This window comes from Macaca thibetana, chromosome 5 (genome assembly GCF_024542745.1).
Source record: "Macaca thibetana thibetana isolate TM-01 chromosome 5, ASM2454274v1, whole genome shotgun sequence".
NCBI classification, from domain to species: Eukaryota; Metazoa; Chordata; class Mammalia; order Primates; family Cercopithecidae; genus Macaca; species Macaca thibetana.
In genome coordinates this window covers 139,346,038-139,363,017 of record NC_065582.1, presented here as the reverse complement: position 1 = coordinate 139,363,017, position 16,980 = coordinate 139,346,038, and the positions used below count along the sequence as shown (strand labels likewise).

The 16,980-nt window shown below is 36.7% G+C and overlaps 1 protein-coding gene across 3 annotated transcripts in view; it reads left to right on the top strand.

The window, feature by feature from the left end:
- The window catches only part of GABRB1 (gamma-aminobutyric acid type A receptor subunit beta1), a 450,438-nt gene that overhangs the window by 169,913 nt on the left and 263,545 nt on the right, over positions 1 to 16,980 (top strand). For all 3 annotated transcript variants that reach the window (XM_050791609.1, XM_050791610.1, XM_050791608.1), the window contains one exon: positions 11,560 to 11,780. In XM_050791609.1, coding sequence (XP_050647566.1) covers positions 11,560 to 11,780 — 221 coding nt within the window. The remainder of the gene's footprint in view (positions 1 to 11,559; positions 11,781 to 16,980) is intronic.

The following is a 16,980-nucleotide window of genomic DNA, read 5'->3' as shown; positions in this document are numbered from 1 at the left end:
AAGTAACCAAAAATCCTTTTCTCCAGTAGTGTCTGCCAAGACACTTCTAGCCAGACTCAGTCAAAGACCAACAGAAGTTCGAACAGATGCCACTGGAGATGGCCAATATGGATATTTATGTGGCTCTTTGGTTCTGTAAACCTGACTTTAAGGCCTTACTTGAGACTTTTTACACATTTGGGTTTAGCTAAATATTTAGAAAATGATAGTTCCAAAGGAGCAGGCTATGGTTTTATTTTATTTACTTTAGCAAATTATAATATTGAGCTCCAGAACATGGCATCATGCAAACAAAAAAAATGTAATTTAGTACTAGTAAATATGCTTACACACACACACACACACACACACACACACACACACGGGGTTATTTCATATTGCATGTTTGGTGAGCATGACAAAAGCCAACCTATCTATGAAGTGAGCTGAGATAGAATATGAGAATGCATCTCTCTCTCTCTCTCTCTCTCTCTCTCTCTCACACACACACACACACACACACACAGATGCAGAAGAGATTTGTTGCAAAATTGTTTTAGTTGTAAAAACCCTAAAACAACTGCAATGAGCATTAATAGAATAATGATTAAATAATTAACAGTATATTCATATCATACTATACTATGTAGCTATTAAGTAAAATGAGTTGTATGTCTACTCGTTTAATTGGAGAATTTCTGTGCTGTGTCATTAAGAAAAGAAAGATTACAGAAGTAAATGTATACTATCTTTTCAATACATGACAAAAGCCGTGTATGTGTGTATATATATATAGATATATATACACATACACACAATGTTATAAGCATGAGCAAAAATACACAAAATTGCCTACCACTAGGTAACTTGGTTAGAGAAAGAAAGTAGGTTAGAGAAGGTGAGGTGATAAGCAATAAACAGACAAAAATAAATAAATGACTAAACAAATAGCTGTGAAAAAAGGAGCAATGCATGTGATTAAAAAGTCATATATAGAATGATTTTTTTTAAGTAGAAGGAGAAAGAAAACCACCAGAATGTTGATGGTGATTGTCTGTGAATAGTAAATTTTTAAAATACAAGATGGTATACAGAAGACAGAGAAGGAGGCAAAAGAGTTAACGTGGTAAAGTTGATATTAGGGCATTATAATTATGCTATTCATTCTATTTTAAGACTTCCTCAGGGACTCCCCATGGACTATTACCATTAGTCTTTTTAGAATAATAATTTGATGGATAATTTGATAAAAATCAGTCTTTCTGTTAGAACATCTGATATTAAGGTTTCCAAATGGGCCCAATAGAGTCTTTACTGGAAAGGTAACTGAAAGCTCTAAGGGATGTCAGAACTATTTGATTTTTGGAAGGAATATTACTGAATCCTTTTCCACTCTATTTTAAGTCAAGAATCCCTAAAACCTCTTTCTCCTCCAACAAAAGAGTACAGACCTAGAATTCTTCCTATAGACTTCTCCCTTTTAAGCTCTGTACTTATTAGAAAATCACAAATCATAAGAAAAGACTGCCTTCCAAGGTTAGAAAATGACACATGAATTTCTTCATTTCTTCAAAGTAATATGAGTTTTGATAGAATCTTGATTTAATTCAGATTCATATATCCTTTCTCAATTTAGCTTGCTTCATAACTAGCCTCGCTTTCTTGGGTTACCAGGCATACCACATACTGGCTACCATTCGGGTCATGTAGTCATAGTCCACCTAAGCATAGTCAGCCCAAACCACCATATTCTGAATATTCTGTTAGATCTTCCATGCATCTGATTTTATTTCTGCTCTTATTTATATATTGAGAAAAATGGAAACACTAATATCCTATGAATCTCTGGAACTAAGGAACTTATAGAAAATCTATTGTGTCATATGCCATTATGTGGTTTTTAAAATGCAAGTGGTTTATGAATCATTATCTTGATGAGTTAATTATCAATTTAGTATTTTTTGTTTTGATTATTGACTAACTTGTAAACAAGCCTCAAAATTTCACTGAATAGATATCAATTTTTAAAACTTAAGTACAAGTAGCCTTGTACTATCAAACTGATGACAGTAATTGCTGGAACCATCAATAAAATACCACTTTGACATATCTCAAAATATATTTCTTAATATTTTGTATAAAGTCACTATTAATTCATTTCTAAGGAGTAAATTTTTAAACTTAATTTTATTTTTGCCATATGCTTTTGTCATCTCCTGGAAATCTATTAATTCTCTATGTTTTCAGGAATTATAGACTCATTCATTTTTGAGTTGTTAGAGAATAGAAATTCTGGATTATTAATTATTTTAGTTATGTGAAAGTACCCATTTATGTTTTATAAGGATGAACAATCTTTCAGGAAATTGGAATGTAATCAGATGATGGCACTAACACACTTATTTCTGATCTTGAGTGCCCCAAATACATGACACCACTTAATTCACATTCAACTGATGCATTTGATCATTTGCTATCCACTGTACACTATGCCAGGACCCTGAAAGATAAACTTTGCCTTTCGGGAACTCAGAATCTAGTGGGACTGAGAAATAATTTTAAAACAATAGGATAAGTGCTACAATCAAAGTAAAAGAGAGTTGTGGGAGCTCAAAGGAGCGATGACTAATCCTAGAATCCAGTTTCCTAGGGCTCTATCCTCTTCTCACCCTATGCTCTCTCCAGGGTGAGCTAATCCATTCCCACGACTTCATCTATCACTCATGGTCACATAGTTGTGTTTTTCCTTGAGCCCTGTCTTCCTATATTCTGACCCATAACTACTTATTTGGCACCTCTATGGGCATGTGCCACTGACACCCACAACACAAACCCATCTGAAATGAATAGTCATCTTCAGCCCCCAATCTTCAACTCTTCTTATTGTAGTCTACCTACCTACTCAGGTCAGAAACCTGGTGGCCATCCTTGGTGCCTCCCTCTCCCTAACCTCCCATATTAAAAGGCCACCAAGTGCTGCCTCAAATAACTCACAGTTTTCCTCGCTTTCACCTTTCTTTTAGTGGTGTATTAAGTCAACTCTGATTTATCTATTCTCTAGGCTAATGCAAGTGCTTATTAAACTGATATACTCCTACTCAATCAACTTGTATCCTTTATTAGGCAGATGCCGGTAACGAAAAGTGGAACCACTCTGAGTTCTCTGAGTATTTGAAGTGATGGGAACTTCATGCAGGGAGCTGGTTACACGGGTGGTGGAAGAACTGAGAAGCCTGCAGAGGACAGTGGAAAAGCTTGGAAATAAGCAGTGCTAAGTCTCTCCTACTAGCCTATGAGTTCCTTGAGGCAGAGAATGTATAAGTCAGCCTTTATATCTCAGTATCTGGCATAATACAATCGTTTAAATATAGTAAACAACCATTAAAAGTTGATACAATGAGTTAGTCATTCTAAAAAGCTAAAATATTTTGAATTGAAAGTTTCTAGAAAATTTTCCCTACTTCAGGCCCAACATTTCACTATATCTTACCATGGAAACAACAAAAACTATCTGAGCTTCTGATTACTTAGCTTCTCGAATGAAAGCCATTTAGGCTGTCACTGTGTGAAATATAAATTTTATATCTATTTAAAGAAATTGGGTTCATCATCAAAAATAGGTTTTTACATTGATCTTTATAGTTTTAAGAGTAGATATTAGATTAAGAACGCTAAAACCCTATGCTATATGAGTACAGGCTCAGAATTTCTTATAGTGAGTCTCATGCCACGCAGTTCATTTTATTGTAATTCATACTCCAGTTGGCATGTCAGTGTCATATGTGCCCTATGTATTAAAATGTGTTCCATGTGATTTTCTTAGATGATTATCATTTGGTGTAGCATCACAACTACATGATTCTGTTCAGTCATTGGATTGATTAATTTCAAAATTGTTCAGAACACAACACTAACAAAAAGTCTGACTACACAGATGGGTAGACCAAATGGGACTATTTAGGATGCGACAAAGGTAAAAGAAGATTATGTTCTCTGAGGCACACACTAAGCTACAGCTGGGAAAAATCAATAGTAAATAAGAATATGCACTTTAGGCCGGGCGCGGTGGCTCAAGCCTGTAATCCCAGCACTTTGGGAGGCCGAGACGGGCGGATCACGAGGTCAGGAGATCGAGACCATCCTGGCTAACACAATGAAACCCCGTCTCCACTAAAAATACAAAAAAATTAGCCGGGCGTGGTGGCGGCGCCTGTAGTCCCAGCTACTCGGGAGGCTGAGGCAGGAGAATGGCGGGAACCCGGGAGGCGGAGCTTGCAGTGAGCCGAGATCGCGCCACTGCACTCCAGCCTGGGCGACAGAGCGAGACTCCGCCTCAAAAAAAAAAAGAATATGCACTTTAGCAACAATGTTAATGAAGAATGCATGTATTTTAAAGGTATTATAACAAAACAAGACTAAGGAATAAGCACAACAAACACATATTAATAGTTAACATAACACTAGATGATGTAAAGATAAAAGATTAGAAATTAACAGCAAACCTGAAGGATACAATGATGAATTTCTGCTTTAGAATGTACTTAATGGTGACAGTGAAAACCAAAACATTCATTTAGACAGAAGGTTCTATTAGAAACCGATGTTTTGTGGTTGATTACAATTACGGTTTAGATTGATTTATTTATCAGACCATTTTTCACTGATTGTCACATACAAATTATGGTTTTGTTTTTTTTTTTCTTATCCTAAGGGGCTTTTCTTGTTACCAGCATGTATACTAGTATATATAGGTGACTTATCTTGGTAATTTATTTTCATTGTGTTTAATAGGGAATTGTTTTGCTGGCAAGTAAATATGTGTTTCTTCTCTTCCTTGCTGTCTTGGTTAATAAACAAAACCGAAATCAAATATTTCTCCCTTTTTAAAAGTCGTTTAACATCTCTAGGTCTAAGATTTCTCAGCATACCTCCAATTTTTCAGTTCAGGGAGGTGGGCTAGATGATTGTATGAGGTTTCCTTGGCCTTTAATGTATGCAATTATTGGTAATGAGATTCTGATTTGTATGTTGATGAGCATCATTACTACAACTTTTTCTGGTCGGAAGAAATGAAGATGGGAGTAAATTAGCACAAGGAAAGTGGAATTTGGTGTAAGGATACCAAAGAGAGATCACAAGGAGCTAAAGCACTGAACATGTCAGACCTCGGGAGAACTAGAAACAGAAGTAGAAAGTCTTCGTCAATCTGTTCATTCACCCTCTAACAATAAACTCTGCCCCTTATGGCCATCTTCTGCATTTTTCTCCACTTTCTTTCTTTCTCTACAGGCTGGCTTCCTCTTTTGATTCACAGTCTCTCCTCTCTTATAACTTCATAATAGCAGTGCAGCCCTAATTCTTAGTCATAACCTTTGCACTTGGTCCCACAGCTCCTGCCTCAGATCCTTTGTCGAACAAGCAAATTCCTGAGAAAGGACTCTGATTGGTCCATCTCAACTTTTTCGAGCCAGGCTTATGTTTATTGACTGCCTGTGAAGCAACTGTTCTTGAATCAGGTATCTACTCCTATTCCAAAAATGGGAGGAGAGCAGCCTCATGTGATACAGAATGTGACTCTGTTCAAGCAGCAGGGATTACAGGCAGGCAGTCTCCATCACAGAAGAACTGTGGAAGTCATAGGCAGTGATGCACAGTTCTACTCTAATAAGTCTTTCCGGGGAAGCAGCCCAAGTTTTACAAAGGGCAGATCTCAGAGCTCAGCTAAACTGACATGAATATTTTATGGGGAACAGAGGCTTGTACTTGGGACTCCTTTTAATATATATTAAAATCAATGTAAGATAAAACATAAATGTGAACAAGAGCTTTGGTTCTTTCCCCAAAAGATATACACACACATTACAAAAATACATGTAATGCCTTTCTTGAGAATAGTTAGAAAAGAAGAAATTGCTTGAACGACCCTTTTGAGTGGATGCTCCATTACTAGATGCTAAAGCAATATCCTGTCTCTTTCCTAACATAATCTGAGATGTGCAGATTGTGGGGTCAGAGAACAAGGAACCCTCCCTTTTGCAGCTCGCTGTGATGTCTTCTTACATCTCATTCTAGTAAAACACATACTTTAACATATTTTAACATATTTGCCTGCACTGCATAGCTGTTTTTCCTATTCCAAATGCTAGATGATTAATGGATTTTAATAAAATGTTTTCTTACGGTATAAACCATCTTATGTCAGCATTCCCTAGCATAAACTTTTGAAGGATACATTAAAATCTCCAGATTAGCATGTTCATATACATATTTTTCATGATAAACAATGGTAAAACATTTTGAAATCTTTTACTCATATTTAAAAGAGATATTTTCATATAAGGCAGGGTTTCTCAACCTTGCCACTATTGACATTTTGAAGCAGACAATTCTTTGTTGTGGGGTCCTGTGCTGTGCATTGTAGAAAGTGAAGGAGCATCCCTGGCCTCTACCCACAGATGCTAGGAGCACACCACTAATCTCACTGGTGACAACCAAAACTGTCTTCAGACACTGTTAAATGTACCTAATATGGGGGGAAGAATCAGCCTGTCCTTAAAACTATAAATCTAGGAAGAGTGTTACCTTTTTTCTCCAAAAGAATGACTTTTATTTAACATAATTTTCTTATACCGTACCTTTAATCATCTCTAGATTAAAAAAAAAAAAACATATATATGTTGTTTTGGGGGCAGGCGCAGTGGCTTACACTTGTAATCTCAGCATTTTGGGAGACCGAGGCGGGCGGACCACCTGAGGTCGGAGTTCAAAACCAGACTGGCCAACATGGAGAACCCCCATCTCCTAAAAGTACAAAAATTAGCCAGACGTGGTGGCAAACGCCTGTAATCTCAGCTATTCAGGGGGCTGAGGCAGGAGAATCTCTTCAACCTGGGAGACAGAGGTTGCAGTGAGCCGAGATCATGCCACTGCATTCCAGCCTGAGTGACAGAGCAAGACTCCATCTAAAAAAATAAAAATAAATAAAGATAATTTTTAAAAAATGTTTTGAAGTTTATTGAGCGCTACTGGTTTGGTATTGTCCATCTTGCCTTTCCTCAATGAATCGAATTCTGTCGTGCCTGAATTAGCCCAATTAATTTTATTAGCAAGCTCATATCCATTTATCACATTAACTTACCTCAGTGTCAAAGAATTCCCTATGGCCCACAGTTTCTAAATACGTCACACTTTCTCTCAAGAAATAGCTTGCACACTTGAGAAAGATGGTGGAACACTTGTGAACACACCTAGAAGGAAAATAATTTTAATGCTGTTGGCCAAAGAGCATTAATTTCTTTCTGAAAAAAATGTTCCATCTTCTATGGAGTGCTTGCACTTTGGACTAATGAAGAATTAACAGAAAACTGGTTGTGTAAGAGAACAAAAATACAATTTAGAGGATTTCTTTTCTACCTAAAAATAGAATCCACTGAAATGAAGTCATAGGCTTTATTATAGTCAAATGTCATTGTTAACTTTTATATTAAGGGGTGGATAAAAAAATTGTTTAAAATATAATAAGTAGTTTCTCTGACTTGTAAATGATAAATACTTTCATGGAAAATTTGCCCATCTCACAAGGTTTCTGTGAGAACAAATGTTATAATAGATATGAAAGGGTTATGAGAACCATGAGCACAGAGCACGCCACAGGAGAAGGGAATTATTGTCATGCATGTGGTTTTACATAGATTGTAGAAAAAGGAAAAATTGGTGTATTTTGGTACTTCCATAATGTTCGTTATTATCACCACAATTATCATTATCTTCAAAAAGGTTTTATTAAGGTTATCAATATCATATGTCTGTATTTTCATTCATCATAGAATCAGGTCCTAGATTAGGCTGCTAACCCTAGAAATGCATTAAAAGACCAGGAGTGAAGGGTACTTGCTCCCCCTTACCTACTTGCAGATGTAATATGCTAGCATATGTTCATTTTCACTGGATAACTTCTATTGCAAATCAGGTACATTATTGCTTGAATTTATAACCATGACATAATTTTTACTCAATATTTATTGAAAACAGAATGAGTTGTATAACAAAGATTTCACCACATGGCATGTAGCTCTTTCTCTACAGGAAACAAAAATAGTTTCCAAAGAGGAAAGGGGAAACGTCTACACGCACACACACACACACACACACAAACACACACACACAGAGGTCTAAACAGGGATTACCCATGTTTTCTCCTTTCTGTTCTCCACTTATCACACGAGTAAGTAAATGATAATAAATGCTATGTATTAATATAGCATTTATCATTCAGTATTATTTTGCCATTTTTAAAGTTGAAAAATTAAAATTGTATATATTTATTGTGTACAACATGATGTTTTCAAATATGTGTACATTGTAGAATGGTTAAATAAAGCTACTTAACCAATGCATTACTTCATATACTTCTCTTTTGCGGTAAAATTTACTCCTACCAATTTTCAAGATAGTCCCTTATACTTTATGATCATATGTTTTCCCCATCGCATATTAAAACGTTATTGAAAATAATTGTGGAGCAAGGATTTTGCTGCAGGTTACATTGTGAGAAATCCTGTGTGGCACTCATAAGAATCTGGATGCTAATGAGGAATTGGTATAAGCTGACACATGTATTCCATTGTTGATCATGCTGACTGCCGTGGCAACATTTACACTATGACTGTGGCTGATATTTAATTTTCCTACACTGGCTGAATTATAAACAAGAATCCACCACCAAGACTTATAATTCATCACAATTGTTTATTTTCATGGCCAACAGAGTCCATCTGCCTACAAATTCTTTTATAAACATCTCTTTAAAAATAGAAATGCTCATGAAAATGAGCATATACACTCTAAGTATTTGGAAGTGTAACACTAATTTGTACATAGCAATTAAAAATTTTGAAGATAATTTATTTATTTGGCACATTATGGTTTCTAAAGTACCTTAACTTTAATTTTCTCAATTGATTCTCACAAAAAGCCAGTAAAATGCTATTTTTTCATTTTAGAAATAAGGCAAGTCAGGTGCGGTGGCTCACACTTGTAAGCCCAGCACTTTGGGAGGCTGAGGCCAGGGGAGCAGTTGAGGCCAGGAATTTGAGACCAGCCTGAGCAACACAGAAAGATCCGGTCTCAAAAAATAAAAAGAAAAAAAGAAAAAAAAAATAGCCAGGTGTGATGGTGCATGCCTGTAGTCCCAAGTACTTGAAAGGCTGAAAGATAGGATTATTTGAGCCCAGGAATCTGAGGCTGCTGTGAGCTAGGATGGGGCCACTGCACTCCAGCCAGGATGGCCAAGTGAGACTGTCTTTAAAGGACAAGAAAAAAAAAAAAAAAAAAGAGGCATCTTAGGTACAAGAGATTATGTCAGTCACTCATAATTAGGCTTACATATGGTAGAGTTTAAAATCAAGCAGTTTTGTAATCTAAACCCATAATCTGCCCAATTCATTTTCCTCCAAAAAATCACAATATTAAGAACTTGTAGATGATGCAAATGAGAATGTCAGTGACTGAGAAGAGGACTGTAGGTAGCCTGAGGGTTATTTTTTTTTTAATATGAAGGTAAGGTGGAAGGAGGTTTTATATCTTTAAAATGGATACTGTGGGACTAATAGTCAAATGTGAATATCCTTTTGCCATTGAACAAGAAAGAATGTCTTTAAATTATTGGAAGGCGGCTTCTGAATAAATAGTATCAATGTTCTTCAATATGGTTGAAAGACCCTGGAATTCATTGTGCAGAAAGAATATTGTTTTATATTTTAAGATTTTTCAGAAATGCATAAATATCCATTTGGAAGTCTAGATGAAGTGCAGTTTGCCCAGATGTTAGACATGATTCGAATAATTCTTTTTCCCCAGTGGTATATGTAACAGTGGTAGTCCATGAACACTGTGCAGGAGGTACACAGTGTGTTCTTAGCAGTCACTAAAGCATTCACAAAGTCACTATTGCCATATCAATGTCTTAGAAAAAGTGCACTTTCTGTTTTTATCGAGATTCATGTCAAAGACTTTAGGATTTTACTGCTGCCAATTTATTTTCCTTTAATGGACAATCATACTTTGCATTAATAGAGTTGTTAAAAACAGACAATAACTAATGTGCTAAGATCATTGTCTGCAAGACCATCCCTTCCAGCAGCTTGAGCCGTTTATAGTGATCCCAGTATTCCTGTCTCTAACTGCCAGGGGAAACCTAAGTAGAAAGAAAAAGTTCGCCGGGCGCGGTGGCTCACGCCTGTAATCCCAGCACTTTGGGAGGCCGAGGCGGGCGGATCACAAGGTCAGGAGATCGAGACCACGGTGAAACCCCGTCTCTACTAAAAATACAAAAAATTAGCCGGGCGCGGTTGTGGGCGCCTGTAGTCCCAGCTACTCGGGAGGCTGAGGCAGGAGAATGGCGTGAACCCGGGAGGCGGAGCTTGCAGTGAGCCGAGATCGCGCCACTGCACTCCAGCCTGGGCTGGGCGACAGAGCGAGACTCCGTCTCAAAAAAAAAAAAAAAAAAAAAAAAAAAAAAAAAAAAAAAAAAAAGAAAGAAAAAGTTCAGGGGGATGTCCTTTGTAATATCTTGTGAAGGTGAAGAAGCAAGCTTCAAGATCAATTCCAGCTCTGAATTCACACCACTTCCTGAAATGAAACACAAATGTGGTAAGCGAGAAATGTTGAATAGTGCCACCACTGAGGTTAGTCTTCAGACCAAATAAACATCTCCATTTTTATGTGCCTCATAACTACTTTTCAGGACCCAACCATAGATAAGTTGTAATTCAAAGAAAAATTCAGATAAGGGCAAATTGATAATCTTTATGTGTTAAACAGAGTAGTGTTCATTCAAAAGAATTTGTGGTTTGAAAAACACCCTTTCCTTTTAAATGCATTCAGTTTTTTAGTTATTTTTTTATCAGACATTCCTCTCCAAAACAGAACTATAATATAATATCCAGAGGTCAATGTTTGTGAACATAGATTCCTCTGTACAATTTCTCTTTATGACCTTACCCATGACATCATTACCTTAACTTCAAACTTTAAAATTCAGTTACATCTATTTGCTCTATATTGGTGGAAATGTTTATATATACTTTCAAGTATAGTTCTAGTACTTTCATTATTTATTTAACTAATTATATATATTTTTAGAGACAAGGTCTTGCTCTGTCACCCAGGCTGGAGTACAGTGACACAATCCTGGCTCACTGCAACCTCAGTCTCCTGGGCACAAGAGATCCTGCTACATCAGCCTCCCAAGTAGCTGGTACTACAGGCATGCACCACCACACCCAATTAACTTTTTAAAAATTATTTTTTGTAGAGATGAGGTCTCATAACATTCCACAGGCTGGTCTTGAACTCCTGGGCTCAAGGGATTCTCCTGCCTTGGCCTCCCAAAGTGCTGGAATTACAGACATGATCCACAGTGCAAGGCCCCTAGTACTTTTAACCTGTTAGTTACTTTATACCTCTAAGTGCAAATTTTAATATATTCAAATGTAATCTCTTACAGGACATCCTACATGTTATTAAATCTTAGATGATAATGATAGTAAAATTCTTCTTTTGGCTTTCTTTATTTCACAGGATTATACACTCACCATGTATTTCCAGCAGTCTTGGAAAGACAAAAGGCTTTCTTATTCTGGAATCCCACTAAACCTCACCCTAGACAATAGGGTAGCTGACCAACTCTGGGTACCAGACACCTACTTTCTGAATGACAAGAAATCATTTGTGCATGGGGTCACAGTGAAAAATCGAATGATTCGACTGCATCCTGATGGAACAGTTCTCTATGGACTCCGGTAAATGACTTTATATTGCATGTTTTAAAGTTGTTGTTGCTTTGTTTCATTTTCAACTTTTGGAAGTGGGCAAAGGGAAGAGAAGCAAGAATATATAGATGAATATATAAATGGAGTGTCATATACTTATGAAGGTCTATTACTAACCCTCATGTAGTTAAGGGCTTATTACAAATTATAGGCAACACATCAAAATTACCTACCAGTTTTACGACAGAAATATCTGAACTGTAAACTGTTATTATAGGATATGTAAAGTGGTGGCTGTTTATTCTTTGTTGTCACCTTTAGTGATTCTTTTGAGAAACAGATGAAACCTGTATATTCACAATATCTCAAATTTTCCTGTTATTTCAGAGTGTTCATAAGCCCCTTGAAATCCTTCCATGTACCATGAATACTAAGCTGAAACTCCAGTTACGGGTCAAAATATAACAATTAATGTCTTTAAATTCACTAATGCCCCAAAACAATATACAAGTGAAAACAATATATATCTGTGATGAAATTTCTAGTGGTTGGTTATTTAGTTGATAGATTTGGTCTTCATTTGCACAGTAAAATAATATCAGTTGTTCTTGGCAAAATGATCTTTGAAATTTGATAGCTTTGGTCTTCATTTGCACAGTAAAATAACGTAGTTGTTCTTGGTAAAACAATCTTTGAAATTTTCCCACTCTTTCTGTACCCCAAGGACTTTCAACTTCAGTTAAAAATCTCTGAGTTAAAAGTCTTTGGGAGAAATGGTAAAATAAATTAACAGTTCCCTTGAGTCTATTGGTAGCTACAACAAAAAGACTACTAATCCAAGATTGGTGGTTAATTATTAATTATGGTTCATATACTATAAATCAATTGTAATTTTTCTGTTACCAGTGTAACTTCCATCAGACATGCCCGATGTGTAAAGGGATGAGTTACCATTCTAAATTATCCTGGGAGAGTAAATCCATGACTCAGTTCAATAGGCTAATCAACCATGACATGTGTAAGTATATGGATTAGTAAAGAATATATAAAAAGTTGATTGATTGAAAAAAAAGAGCAACTAGATTTTTTTTTTTTTTTGGCGAGAAAGAATGTGGCTTACATTGTCAGATTACAGAGTCTCACTTCATGAATTTCCCAAATTACTACCAGCATCTACCAATGGGAATAATCCAAAGGAAGGAAAATATTTGAGAATCATGAAGTTGAATACATTTCATTTTACAACTGGGAAAACTGAGACAGAAAAGGGAGAAGTACCTTATATAAGGGAATAATAAGGTAATGCCAGAACTGGGACTAAAATCCATGTATCCTGATTCCCATGCCTGTGCTTTTCCACTCCATTGCCATTCAAGTGCACTTAAAAGTCAACTCCTATTTCCAAGTTGTACACCACTTTAATCCCTTCGGAGCAAACCCAGTTCTTTGTAGCTTGTTGTCTAGCAAACAGACAATGACCTTTCCAAAGAGAAACACAAACCATTCATCTATTATCTGTGCCCTGCTCTTTTTATGGCACCAATTTTCTCTGTAAGAGCCTCACACTAGTTCTCATAACTTCCCTTTCTCTTCCTCTGTCTTTCCCACTTCCTCTTCCCTCACAGATTTGGTTTTCCTTTCCCTAGAAGTTATCAATATCCTGGAAAGGTCATAAGGTATAGCAGAGAAAGTATGACATCTAAAGTCAGGGGAGCGAGACTGGGCATAAACTCCACAATTTTCTGACTTCTTGACCTTGAATAAATTATGTAAACTTGTTAAGACTTAGTTTTTCAGTTGTATAGTAACGGGCTAATACTCCCTTACTCATTACTGGGACAATCTTATGAACTAATCAATATGACAATACATAATAAGTCCTAAATTGTATTTCTCTAAAGTAGTTGTGCCTTATATAGCCTTATTAGGCACTGGACAAACTGCATACCGAGGGTGTATAACTGATACCAGGGGTATCAGTAATTAAAATAGCGATAAAGTTGTTCAGTTAAAAATATACTCATTGAGTGCCTATTATGTGCCACACACTCACTATTTTGGCCCTAAGAATAACTTTCCAGAAGCTGAGTAGAAATTTTTCAGTGGACATAGAGCTGAAAACAATAGATACTGCGGACTCCAAGACTGGGGAGAAGGGGAGTGTGGCAAGTGTTGAAAAACCACCTATTGAGTGCTATATTCATGATTTGGGTGATGGATTTAATAGAAGCCCAAACCCCAGCATCATGCAATGTAGTCATGTTACAAACCTGCACATGTACCTCCTGAATCTAAAATTTGAAAGGAAAAAGAAAAAAAGAAATTTGTCAGTGGAATGCACTTGGGACTTTGAGTCAAGAGACTTGTGGCCTAACCAGCTGGTACCCTTCAGTAAGGCATTTCACCTCCCTGGGCTTCAGATCCACCAACCTTAAAAAAAGTGATTGGATGAAACTATCCCTAAATTTCATACTGTATTAGTCTGTTTTCATATTGCTATAAAGATGCTACCCAAGACTAGGTAATTTACAAACAAGAGAGGTTCAATTGACTCGCACTTCTGCCTGGCTGGGGAGGTATCAGGAAACTTACAATCATTGCAGAAGAGGAAGCAGACACGTTTTACATGGTGGCGGGTGAGAGAGAGAATACCAAAGGGGAGGAACCCCATCCTTACCGAAAAAACAATTCTCATGAGAATTCACTCACTATCACAAGAACATCATGGGGAAATCACCCCCATCATCCTGTCACCTCCCACTGGGCCGTCCCTTGACACCTGGGGACTACAATTTGGATTACAATTCAAGATGAGATTTGGGTGGGGGACACAGAGCCAAACTATATCACCTACTAACCCTAAATTCCATTGCTTTGTGATCCTATATATTAGGGCATATTCATTTTAATTCCCCTGATGTAACATTTCCTAATCTAAGAAATGACAGTCTGCATTTTTCTAGGTAAGAGCCTTTTAAAGAATATCTGTTATTGGTCACCTCCTAAGCACACATACTAGAATATCCTTATCATATAACATATTGGAATATTTATAGCTGTATTTATTTTAGGCATGAGTAATTAAGAGAATCAAACTTCTTACCTTAATCCTTTCCATCAGTCCAGCTCATAGTCATCATGAATGGGTCCATATATTAATGAGTAGGTTTTAGCAATCATGTGATCAATGAGATTTTCTGAATGCACTGGAAAGCCTTTGGCTAGGTATTCCATAATCGTAACAGAAAACAGATTTTAAAGAAAATCAATTTTTTGCTATATTCAAACTCTCAATATGAGATACTATAACTTATATGAGCCAGAAGAATAGAGTCAGTTGTCTATTTTTGTGAACTATGTCAAATCAGATTTTTCACCAAAGGAATGGCACATAGTCCTGTAAACACCCTGAAATAATAGAATGGTGTCTGGTGAGGGATTGGCACTTCTAGAGGAACCAGGCTACTATGCAACAGATATTCGGCCCTTGGGAGAGACTTCATTCCTTGTGCCTCTTGCCCTTGGGTCACCCTCCTGTGACAAAATGCATTACACAAAAGAGTAACCCAGTAACCTCTATTACTTCCTCTTCCATTTAGGTGGGGAATCTAAATAAAAAACGTCCATGATGTGCTGTAAGTTGTGTTAGGAGACCAGAACTTTAGTCCATGTGCTATGAGCCATTTAACTTGGTCATCTCAGAACACATGATGTCATTTCCTTTCTTACTCAAAAGCAGAGACGATACAGTATCAGCTCCCTCTATGTCACTTAAAATTCTTCTGTTTTTCCTCCCTTTCTTCCACTTAACTTTAAGGAGGATTTTTCTCTTTTCTCTGAGCCTAATCTCTTCATGTCTGCATGTAATCTTTTTGGTGCACACTCTTTACAGACTTTGCTCCCCCATTTTACCTACCTCTTCAGCCCTTCCTCTCTGTTGACTCCCTCTCTTCAGTTTCTGCTTTGAGCACCAGTTTTCTCACAGCTTTGGTTTCTTCTACTGCCTCACTATACGTTACTCCTCTATCTCCAACAACATGGTTCCCATCCATACTACTTTCCCAAAACAGCTCTGCCAAAAATTACCAAAACCATCACTAGTTCTCAATATTAAAGAATCTTAAAGAATCTTGACTTGTCCGAATGCTGTAAGAGTAATGACTGACTCTGACTTCAGGACTTCCAAGACCCAGCACAATTTTTAAATTATTCTTGTTCTTCTGTTTTTTGTTATTTCATTATTGACTCCTCTTTTGCCACTAATTGAAAACTCTAAGGATTCTTCAAGATTTGATCAGTTTATTGAGTTTAACAGCTTTAAATATCTAAATTCCCAAACGATCAAGTTTCAAAAATTTTCAATTGCTCACTGAGCATCTGTATTTGAATTGCCTGCCAGCTCCTCCTCACATGACCCCTAGTTCATATCATTTGATTCTCAAAACTGGGCCATCCTCCTTTCCCAAGTGTTAATGAAATTACCATCATCCCATTCAATAGACATAAACTTGAAGGCAACTGTAATTCCACATCTCTTTTGTCACTGAGATTTAATCTGTTGCTTCTATTCCACTCTATCTCAATCTCCTTCTCTATTTCCAAATCACTTCTACCACCTAAATTAACATCCTCACTATCTGTCACTTCCTGGCCCATTTCCTATCTCAATTTTTCTCATTACTGCCATCTTACTTCTCCTACCAAAAAAAAAAAAAAAAAAAAAAAAAAAAGTTTCCTCTTTCAGAAATCTAAGACCCTCTGCTTATTTCTGTAAACATATCTGAGGCATTTCAAGATTCAGTATGTTTCAAATACTTTATCCCATAAATATTTCATGGAATATACAGCTGACTCTGGAATAACATGGATTGAACTGCATAAGTCCATTTACTGGAGGATTTTTTCTCAATAAAATTTACACCGAATGTGCCTGCCTCTCCCTCCTCCCTTTCCACCTCCTCCCTGTCATCTACTTCTGCCACCCCTGAGACAGCAAGAAGGACCCTTCTTTTTCCTCCTCTTCCTCAGCCTACTCAATGTGAAGACTAGGAAGATGAAGACCTTTATGATGATCCATTTACACTTAATAAATAGCAAATATATTTTCCCTCCCTTATGATTTTCTTTTATTTCCCCTTAAGATTTTTGTTTTATTATTATACTTTATGTTCTAGGGTACATGTGCACAACATGCGAGTTTGTTACATATGTATCCATGTGCCATGTTGGT